This window comes from Gallus gallus, chromosome 28 (assembly GCF_016699485.2).
Source record: "Gallus gallus isolate bGalGal1 chromosome 28, bGalGal1.mat.broiler.GRCg7b, whole genome shotgun sequence".
NCBI classification, from domain to species: domain Eukaryota; kingdom Metazoa; phylum Chordata; class Aves; order Galliformes; family Phasianidae; genus Gallus; species Gallus gallus.
Window position 1 is genome coordinate 2,606,930 of NC_052559.1, and position 10,138 is coordinate 2,617,067.

General features: G+C 55.6%; 1 protein-coding gene across 2 annotated transcripts; it reads right to left on the bottom strand.

Annotated features, from left to right (window-relative positions):
* Window positions 1-1,334: 1,334 nt before the first annotated feature.
* Window positions 1,335-9,137, bottom strand: SCAMP4 (secretory carrier membrane protein 4). 2 transcript variants are annotated; one of them, XM_004948767.5, is made up of 8 exons: window positions 9,094-9,137; window positions 8,313-8,368; window positions 8,080-8,133; window positions 6,678-6,806; window positions 5,143-5,299; window positions 4,535-4,636; window positions 4,223-4,340; window positions 1,335-4,091 (listed from the first exon to the last, which is right to left on the bottom strand). In XM_004948767.5, exons 3-8 carry the CDS (start codon window positions 8,084-8,086, stop codon window positions 3,915-3,917), a joined length of 690 nt encoding a protein of 229 aa, XP_004948824.2. In that variant the 5' UTR covers window positions 8,087-8,133; window positions 8,313-8,368; window positions 9,094-9,137; the 3' UTR covers window positions 1,335-3,914. The 2 variants fall into 2 exon arrangements, with proteins under 2 accessions (XP_004948824.2, XP_015155369.2); XM_015299883.4 differs by having other exon boundaries at window positions 9,009-9,137.
* Window positions 9,138-10,138: the final 1,001 nt, after the last annotated feature.

The following is a 10,138-nucleotide window of genomic DNA, read 5'->3' on the forward strand; positions in this document are numbered from 1 at the left end:
CCCCATGCTGCCTGCAGCTCCCTATAAGGAACAGGTGCCACGATAGGGGACAGGCCCCATTAGAGGGTTCATTCAGTATGGGCCCTGCAGTGACTCAGCTGCAGGCTGGCTGGTTTTATTGCTGCACCCCTCTGCACTGGGAAAAAAAGGGGGCGATTATATTCTTGCGTTGAGACTTGAGACTCCTGTGTGTTGTTCAGACCTTTTGCTTGAGAACTTAGCCATCTTGTGGAGCAACAGGCGAGAAAGTGAATAGTTCTGACGTTGTTTAAATGTGATCTCCAGTGCCATATCCTGGTGAACGCTGGCTGTGCGGTCTGCAGAGCTTGCAGGTCCTGTGATGGAAGCAGCACAGCTGGGGAATTTCTGTTGGGACAGCATCCATCTTTGAGCCCTGCCCTCCTCCCAGGCCTGAGGTAATTAGAGTCCCAACCAGACTACACAAATGCACTGCTGCAACACACACACAGCTGCTCAGGGGCAGGCGATGCACTCTGTACACTTCTATAGTGCAGGAGTGGAGAAACTTGCAGGGTGTGGATAACCAGCAGCTCCCTGTGTGCTGTTTAATACCTACACCCATCCCTGGGCCTTTCTGTCCAGTGCCACTGTCTGGCTGAATTGCACTGGGACCAAAACATTGCGTTCCCGTTGACCTGAGGGAGAAAGGGGACAGTGCTTGGAGTCAGTCCATCTGCTTGCTTGACCCACTCTGGGAGAAGCTGCTGCTGCTGCCGTGAGATTTTTGCGGATTTGAGGACGATGCAACATCCTGCCCAGAGAGATGAGATGCTGACGGCTGCAGGGGGGGGTAAAGGGCTTTGAGAGGAGGAAGGGATTGAGATCAGCAGATGTTGGATTGAGCGGCTGCAATGAAAACAGCTCTTTCAGCTCCTTTGAGCGGAGCTGGAGCAAAAAGCAATTTGGGGCAATAGATCTAGCTGCATGCTTAAGGAAAGGGATGCAACTCACCTTCATGTCAGTTTGCCCCAGAGATGGCGATACCCTTCCAGGCAGCAAAGCAGATGAGGCAGGGGCCCCACTACGGGCTGTGCTGCTCAGGAGGGGACAGGAAGGAGGGCTTGATCCCATTTATCACCTGCACCTCTCCTAAGCTGGAAAATGAGGACAGTGGTAACATTATTATAAAACACCTGCCAGCCAACTGTCCCACTGGTCCCCAGCAAGGGGATGAGCTTCCATAAACGTTTGGTTCTTTGAAGGGGGAAAAAAAAAATGGTGGGAGACTTTGGAAAGAAAATCTCGATTTTGCCATTTCCCTTTGCCAGGCAGCTCGGGTTCCCTGGGAACACACACAGCTCTGACACAGCCAGTTCTTCTCATCGAGCACAGGATGAGCGTTTATTGTCTTGTGATCAAAACACAAACAGAAGGCAGAGCCCCGCGAGTGACACAAAGCAAACACGCGGACACGAGCAAAACCAGGAGCCGGGTCCGGGTTAATGGTGTGAAGAGACTGAATGTAAACATTAAAAACCATAGAGGAGCCCGAAGAATTTAAGCCATGGCAGTTCAGGCAGCACTGAGTCGACTTGCTGGAATTTGGGTTTCTGGCATTGAAAAGGATGGAAGGGGGGAAATGCGTTTCGAGATGGCAGCTCCCATCCACGGAGCTCCACTTAAGCTCTTTAGAAATCTCAGGCAGTGTTTGCTCATGATTTAGCAATCCTTTTGCTAACGATGGTCGTGATTTTGGTGTCTGCCTCCAACCAGTATTGGTTTGAAGCTCTGAAGTATCCCCTTCTCTGCACTGAGCAGGTTGGAAATGCAAGATGGGCTCTTTGAAAGACCCCCAGATTCCCCAAAGGGAAGAAGAGAAGAAGTACAGAGTCTCTTGGCAATGTTTCTCCTCACGGTTCTTTTATCACTCTCTGATGGCAAGCGACACAGAACGCTTAAAATCACACTTGACACATGACAAAGGCACCTAAAAGCTTGGCAACGCAACCAGGTCGTATTCTATGATGAAGGCTTCAAGCATTTGTAATTACAAACACAGTGCACACTTGCAAGAAGAAAACACCCTTGTGTTCAGCACATGAAATATCCCCAAGGCAGCGAAGGGCTGGTGCTGCAGCAGGGGTCAGTGCTGCTCGTAAACCAAGGTCAGAGGAGGCTCTGCCCTCCCACTGATGTTTGCTGTTGCTTTGGCCCTAACAACAAAGGTGTTGTGCAGACTCCAAGCTGTACTTTGCTGAGTGTTTACGGAATGACATGGGAAAAGTTAATGGAGCGAAGGGGAAGCTTTGCAGAGGGGAACGGGGAACAAAGATTTCTCCTTCGTGAACTAACATCATTAGTTAAGGCACATGTAGAAATGGTTTTCAAAAGATCACTTGCAAATCAGTTCCTCCTAGCTGGGGCAGCCTCCCTGTCCCTGTCCGGGAGCCAGGTTTGCTTTCCAGTTACTTAGTGTGAACACGGAGTGACTCGGGCTCCAGCACCTCTGGCATCCCCCAGAGCTGGCAGGCCGTGGGGCCAACCCAAACCTCCAGACCTGGCTCTGCACAGGACCAGCTGTCAGAGCTGAAGATGCTTAACGCTCACTCCCTTCAGAAATATTGGGAACTGACCTCCCAGGCAGACAGAGTTCCCAGCAGGGTGCTGGGGGAAAGGGGAAAGCACAGCCTTTGTGCTCGGGTCGCTGCAGGACACAGGGAATGGGATGGCTCAGGCTCTGGCTGTCCTGCTGGACATGCATGAGATGAAGGTGGGTGATGAGATCAGTGCTAGCTCTCAGGCATACAATCCCTCCCAACAGCTTTATTCTCTTTTGCTGATTCCTGGGGAAAGGCAAGAAGTTCTGCTTGTACCTGGAAGGAAGTGCTGCTGGATGCACCGGCGCCAGCTCTGCACTGCTGACAATAGTTATGAGGACTACTGAGCTTCCCTTGGTCTATCAGACAGCTCACTGCACGATGGTGTACGTATCTATCCATTGCAGTGGAATTGCTCCCAAACTGCCCTGGGGCCCAGCGCTGAGATAAGGGCCCCAGCAGCTGGAGGCCAGAACACAGGACAAGGCATGTCAGTTCAGCACATGTGGGGTCAGCATGGAAACCCTGGGATGGCACAGATATCTCACACTGCCTGCCTGTCAGAGGGCGAGCATCCGCAGGCTCAGAGCCCAACGCCAGTTGGCTTTACCATAACTTCCAGTGGGCTTTCGGCGAGCACTCATTAACAAAATGAGATGAATCTGCACCTCTGCAGCATACAGATCCAGCTAAAGCTTTTGGGAGCGTGGAAAGCAGGACTTATATCCTAAGAGCAGTTCTAGCCACAGAAATGGGGACTCCACTTCTGAGCAACACTCACCCACAGTGAGCACTGCCTTACGAAGGAATCTTCACCAGAGAGCACAGGCAGATGAGGCTGCAGATTGCACAGCCACCTTCAGATCAGCAGTACCAAAGAAATCAGGTGTTGCATTTCCCAATGTGGAGTGAAAGATTCCAGATTACTCATCTGGGAGAGCCAACGCCGGCTGGTAATCATGCTCAGACTGTGGTTGTTCCAAGGACAGACAGCTTGGTGGTGCGTGGGGAGAGCAACGCTGGCAGTGCTCACATTGCAGGGAGCTCAGCCACAATCACAAGGAGCCCTCGAGCAAAGGGCAGCGAGCAGTGGGTTCCTCGGCCTGCAATGAGGCAAAGGCTGGAGCAGCACAAGGGAAAAACCTTCAGATGTTCTGATCCGGCCGTGCGGAGCTCTTGGCGTGCCATAGCAGGCAGCACACATCTTCTGCAGCCACGAGGGGACAAAAAAAAAAACCAACAAGAAAACCCCACGAAGAGCGGAGCGTACGGAGGGGAATGCAAATGACCTTTTCAGATAATGATAAAAGGAGCAAAAAAAGGAGAGAATCCAGGCAGCGTGCAGCCCGGGGCTGCCTAAGGCCATTGGTTTCCCGAGGGGTAGTTGGGCACCGTGGGGTATTCGGGCAGGCTGTTCCCTGCAAAGTTGTTGTATTGGGCCTCTCTGCTGGGGGGGTTCCTCCATGCACCGCTGTGCCATTCATCCTGAGCCTTCTGGAAGCTCCCGCCGGCCCCTCGGTAGATTTTGTGCACCTAAAGGATGGGCAAGAAGCCCCAATTAACACCGATTAATGCTACAGAAAGCAGTGGGTGCTGCGGTGAGCGCTGGCTGTGCCCCACACACCACAGACACCACACGGCACGGAGACACCTGAAGCTCTTACCCTCAAAATGCAGACAAGCATCGCCAGCGCTGCCATCGTGAACATAATGGCAGGGAACAGCATGAACACAGCAGCTGCCACGTTGGTGCTGAAGAACGTGATGGCCGCCAACCACCCACTGCAAGGGAGGGAAAGGGGAACACAGCGTTAGAGCAGCTTCACAGCTCCTGGAAACCGAGAGAGCACAGAGGACAGTGCAGAGCTCAGCGCTGCTTGGATGGTATCTCCCCAAGAGCCCAGAGCCGGCTTGCCAGCACTCCCACTGCCCCCCTGCAGGTTGTGGAGTGGCCCCTGGGAGGAGGCTGTCCTTACCACGCTCCCCATCCGGAGAAACCCACTGCCTGCAGGAAGGTGAGGACGAACTGCAAGCCGAAGACGAAGAAGAAGGTCATGAAATTAAAGGAGCTGTCCGACCTGCGAAGGAACAGAGACGTCAGGGGGACACTGAGTTCAGACTCAGAGCTCAGACCTTGAGCTGGAGTGGATGAGGGTTCATGTTTGGGTTCAGGTTAGGGCTCAGAGCTCAAACCTCGAGCTAGAGTGGCTTAGGGTTTGGGTTTGGGTTTAGGTTCAGGTGAGGGCTCAAAGCTCAAACCCCTGAGCTGGAGTGGGGTCTTCTGGTGACCAAAGGGTGCCACCAGCCATGTCACCTCCATGCTGAGCCTCCCCTCTGCATGTATATATATATATCTTTAATATGCATCCACCAGCCCTGTGGGCAGCCTGTGCCAGTGCCTCACTGCCTGTGTTGCACAGAACTTCCTTACATCCAGCTTAATCTCCCCTCTCTCAGTCTGAACTCATCTCCCCCTTGTCTTATCATGGGATGATCTCCAAGTTCCCCTCCAACCTGAGCCATCCCATGATTAATCTCTCCCCCAAAGGAAAAGGAAAGCAAACCTTCCTGGGTTCCCACGTACCGAAAGGCTTTGTACACCGGTCGGAACCAGCAGACGTAGCTGCAGGGGCTGAAGAGGATCAGCCAGAGGATGGCCAAGCCAAAGTTGACACCATAGCCACCTCCAATCCACCACGCCAGGCAGGCAATGATGTTCACGACCAGCGTGATGCAGTAAACTGCAAAGAGAGCGCAGGAAAGAGCATGAACTGGTGCCATTTCACATCACAGCTCAATCAGACACCTGGGATGATCACAGGGAGGGTCTGTGCTATGTGGGAAACTTGCACCCACCCCAAGGGGGAACAGCTTTCTGCTGTGAGCAGTGGGGCAGCAGCACAGGGACAGCCACCAGCAGGGGATGCTCTGAGCTGGGGGATGAGGATCCCTTCTGGGGCCGCCAAGGGATGGAGAACAGCACAAGGCTCAGCCCAGTGCTGCGATGAGCAAAGGCTCAATCCTTGTTGGTAGCAAAACCCCTTAATGAGAGAGGAGTGCTGTGGGCCCCGTGCTCTCTGCGGATGCCCAGGAGCTGTCAGACACCAGCACAGTGCCTTGCAGGCTCTCCCTCTGCTTCCTGCAGCCTCTGAGGAAGCCTGGGAGTGGTTCAGGGCTCCTAAGTGCTGCCTTGAACGAGGGAACAGCAGACTGCAACCAGGCTGAGAACACAGGGACATGCAGGTGGCTTAAAGGCCATTTCACATCCCCTGTTCCTGCCCCTCGGATAGAGGGAAACAGCTCTCAGCAGACCTCAGAGGGCACCAGTGCTGTGCTCAATAGCTGAGCATGTCCATTCTGCACTCAGCATCCTGGGATGTCTTCCTCAGAGCTGCTGTTCTTAATTTCCATTACTACTCTGCTCATGCACACGTGGGAGGTGTAGGTAATTTCTCCAGCAAGAAAAATTCCTTTAAATGAGACCCTGTTGGGGATTTATGTGCAAGGGTTACGGGAAAAATGACAATTAATATGGGTCTCCATCCCTGGAGACACCAGAGGTCAGGGGATGGGGCTCTGAGCACCCTGTGGAGCTATGGGGGTCCCTGCTCAGTGCAGGAGTAGGATCAGACAACCCCAAGAGCTCCATTCCAGCTCAAGCCATCCTGAGATTCTGTGACCTCAATGACTGTCCACTGAACCATGGGGTGGTTGGGATGGGAGGGTCCTTAAAGGTCAACTGTGGAAAGGCTGGTGTGGAAAGGTCCTTACAGGTCAACCGTGGTGTGGCTGGGGTGAGAGGGTCCTTACAAGTCAAACATGGAGTGGTTGGGTTGGAAGGGTCCTTAGAGGTCAACTGTGGAGTGTTTGGGGTGGAAGAGTCCTTGCAGGTCAACAGTGGAGCGGTTGAGTTCCAAGGGTCCTTAAAGGCCAACCATGGAGTGATGGGGGTGGGAGAGTCCTTACAGGTCATTCTTAGAGTGATGAGACCATAGAAATGGTTGGGGTTGAAGGGAACTTGTCCCTGCTCAGGGCAGGAGTGGGACTGGATGGTCTTTTAGGGCCCCTTCCAACTCAACCACGCAACCACAACCAGGGCAGCTTCCTTATTCAACGTACAGATCCAGACGTGGTAGATCCTCTTCACCAGGGACTGATAATCGATGGGTATCTCATCCGAAAAGTTCTGGTAGAAGCAGGGCTTCAGGGGGATGAATTTGGGGAGCGGTGGGAAGTTATTCACCTTCTCTGCAACACAGAACACAGCAGATGAGCTGAATACTGAGATGTTCTTGGAAGTGGGACATCCTCTGCACCTCCCCAGCACGCGTCCGCCCCCAGGACAAGGATAATGAAAAAAAAAACTCTTTAAAATGAGCGTCCCAAAGGAGGAACCCCAAAGGAGGGGATCCCAAAATGGGAATCCCAAAGGAGGGAGACACAAAAAGAGAATCCCAAAGGAGGGGGTCCCAAAATGGGAATCCCAAAGGAGGGGATCCTAAAGGAGGGGGTCCCAAAGGAGGGGGTCTCAAAGGGAGAATCCCAAAGAGGGGGTCTCAAAGGAAGGGGTCTTAAAGAGGGAACCCCCAAAGAAGGGAGTCCCAAAGGAGGGGTTCCCAATGAAAGAAGGGAGCCCCAAAGGAGTTTGCCCTTGGAAAGCATCTCTCACTGGGATGTGGTACTCAGATGGCAGCAGCTCAGCGCAGGCACAGCACGGGGGAGGATTCTGCTGTTAAGGCATTCGGGGTCGTACCCCTTTCTTTCCAAAACGGGTCTTTATGCGACACGAAGCCCAGCAGCAAACAGAAAGCAAAAGCTCTGCACTGAGACACCATAAATCAGCACAGGCTGACAGGAAGCGATACGGAGAAACTCACCTTGGGGACAAATGGCATTTCAATACCAACTCATTAAACGCCCCGACCCCTGCATGAAAGCTGCTGTCAGCCTGCTGTGCCTGGATGCAGCCCCTGCCCATTGCGGAGCACTGCTGATTAAAGCTGGATTGCAGGGCAGTGCGACTCATTGCCTCTCATCTCCTTCCGCCCCAGTAAACAGCATTAGAGCCAAGCAGGGGGAGAGATGGGGAACGTGCCGGGAAAGGCTCCAAGCGGTGCAGGAGGGGAGATGTGTGAGCAGGGGCTGTCAGTGCCAGAGTTCCCCTCCTCGGATGCTGTGTGTGTGTGAGCAGACCCTGCAGGAGCTGCGTGTAACTGTATGGGGAGCATTCAGAGCTGGGCTGCATCGGGGAGCTTTTCAAGCTGCTGCGAGTCACCTGGCTGCAATTAAGGTGCATTAAAGAGTGAGAGCGCGGGCAGGATGCTGCGAGGGGGAATTAAAGCCCCGATGGCCACAGGACAGCAGGAGACAGCGTGGGGAGTGACAGCAGGGGGGGAAAGGAGAGGAAGGAGCTGCAGAGCTTTGGGGGTCTCTACGCCGTGTTGCGGCGATGGCTTCCAGCGCCAGCAGCGTGCTGAGCAGTGGGGTGTGGGAGCTCTGCTGTGCGCCGAGGGGTCCTTACCTGCCATGGTGGTTCAGGGGGTCGCTGGGCCACGACAGCCGGACGGCAGCAGAGCTACCAGGAAGGAGAAGCGGGGAAGTGCTGAGGCAGCACATGGGAGCAGCAGCACTCACAGAGCAGCGCTGCCGGCACAGCTCCGAGCGCTGCAACCCGCAGCAGTGCTCCCAGTGCCCTCCAACCCCCCCCAAAAGCATCCCCCCCCCTCCTCCCCCCCCAGCAAAGCACCCCCTCACCGTCTCAGTGCTGCATGGGGCTGGGATGGTGCCTGGCTCCCTGCAAGGACGCCCAGCTGCTGGGACAAAGCGGGCAGAGTTAATTGCAGAGCAAAGCACCGCTCCCAAGGTGGGTGTTTGGGGGGGGGGGGGGGGGAGCTTTGCAGCGCTGCAATTATTTGGGGAGGGCTGCAATGCATTTCCTATGGATTGGGTGAAGCCAGTTCAGCCCTGGGGGGGGCGGTGGGACCGCATGGCAGCGCAGTGAGCTCCTCCTGCACACGGATGGGAATCCCTGCACTGCCATGGAGTGAACGGGGACAGAGTCGGCCCCAACCCCAGCGGTCTGATGGCTCTGAGGATGACCTGCAAGGACCCTTCTGCCCCAACCACTCCGTGGTCGACCTATAAGGACCCTCCCACCCAACCACTCCACTATTGACCTGCAAGGACCCTTCCACCCCAACCACCCCAGCAACGACCTGCAAGGACCTTTCCCACTCAACCACTCCATAGTTGACCTGCAAGGACCTTTCCCACCCCAACCACTCCACCATTGATCTGTAAGGACCCTCCCACCCAACCACTCCACTATTGACCTATAAGGACCCTCCCACCCCAAACACTCCACCGTTGACCTGCAAGGACCCTCCCACCCCAACCACTCCACTATTGACCTATAAGGACCTTTCCCACCCCAACCACTCCCCCACTGACCTGTAAGGACCCTCCCACCCCAGCACCCCGCTGTGGGATGAAGGCCCCACGTGCCCCGAATGGGACCCCGCAGCCCCGCACGCACCGCCGCCCGCCCCGCTCCGCTCAGCGCCGCTCCCCGATCCCTCCGCGGCGTCGCGGGGTTCGATGGGAAAGAGAGTCCCGCACCGCAGCGCCGCCGCAGCGCACCCCGCACTCCGGACTACGTCTCCCAGAGCGCACCGCGCCGCCGCCCCGCCGCGCGTCACGTGACGGTGTCGGCTGACCGCACTACGGGGAGCGGAGAGGGACACTCTTCTGGGAGAGGCGGAGGGCTGAGCTCCGTCGCAGCCTCGGGGGACGTTCGCCGCCACGTGGCAGCCCTCAGCCGTGGCGGCGGCGGCCCCGGAGTGCGTGGGTTGGCCTCGCCTTCCAGAGGGGCCTCGAAACGAGTCTCAAAACCCAGCGTTGCTGTTGCTGTAAGAAACGCAAACGGGGAGGCTGCTGCTTCGGAGGCACCCGTGGACCCCACGTGTCCCCACCACAGTGTCGTGGGGCTGCCTGAACCCAATGGGGAGCTCAGCGCACCCGTGGGTCGGGTTCTATGGGTCAGGTTCTATGGGTCAGATGCTGTGGGTCAGGTTCTGTGCATAAGACACTGGGGGTCCGGTCCTGTGGGTCAGGTGCTGTGGGATCAGTTTCTATAGGTCAGATTCTATGGGTCAGATGCTGTAGGTCAGGTCCTATGGGGCCAGTGCTGTGGGTCAGGTTCCGTGGGGTCAGGAGCTGTGGGGTGAGGTTCTATGGGTCGCACGCTGGGGTCAGGTTCTGTGGGTCTGATGCTGTAGGTCAGGTTCTATGGGGCCAGGTTCTATGGGTCTGATTCTGTAGGTCAGGTTCTATGGGGCCAGGTTCTATGGGGCCAGCACTGTGGGTCAGGTTCTATGGGTCTGATTCTGTAGGTCAGGTTCTATGGGGCCAGGTTCTATGGGTCCAGCACTGCAGGTCAGGTTCTATGGGTCAGATCCTGTGGGATCAGGAGCTGAGGGGTCAGGTGCTGTTGCGTTCGGTCCTGTGGGTCAGGCCCTATGGGTCCTGTGCTGTGGGTCAGGTTTTGTGCATAAGACACTGGGGGTCTGATCCTGTGGGTC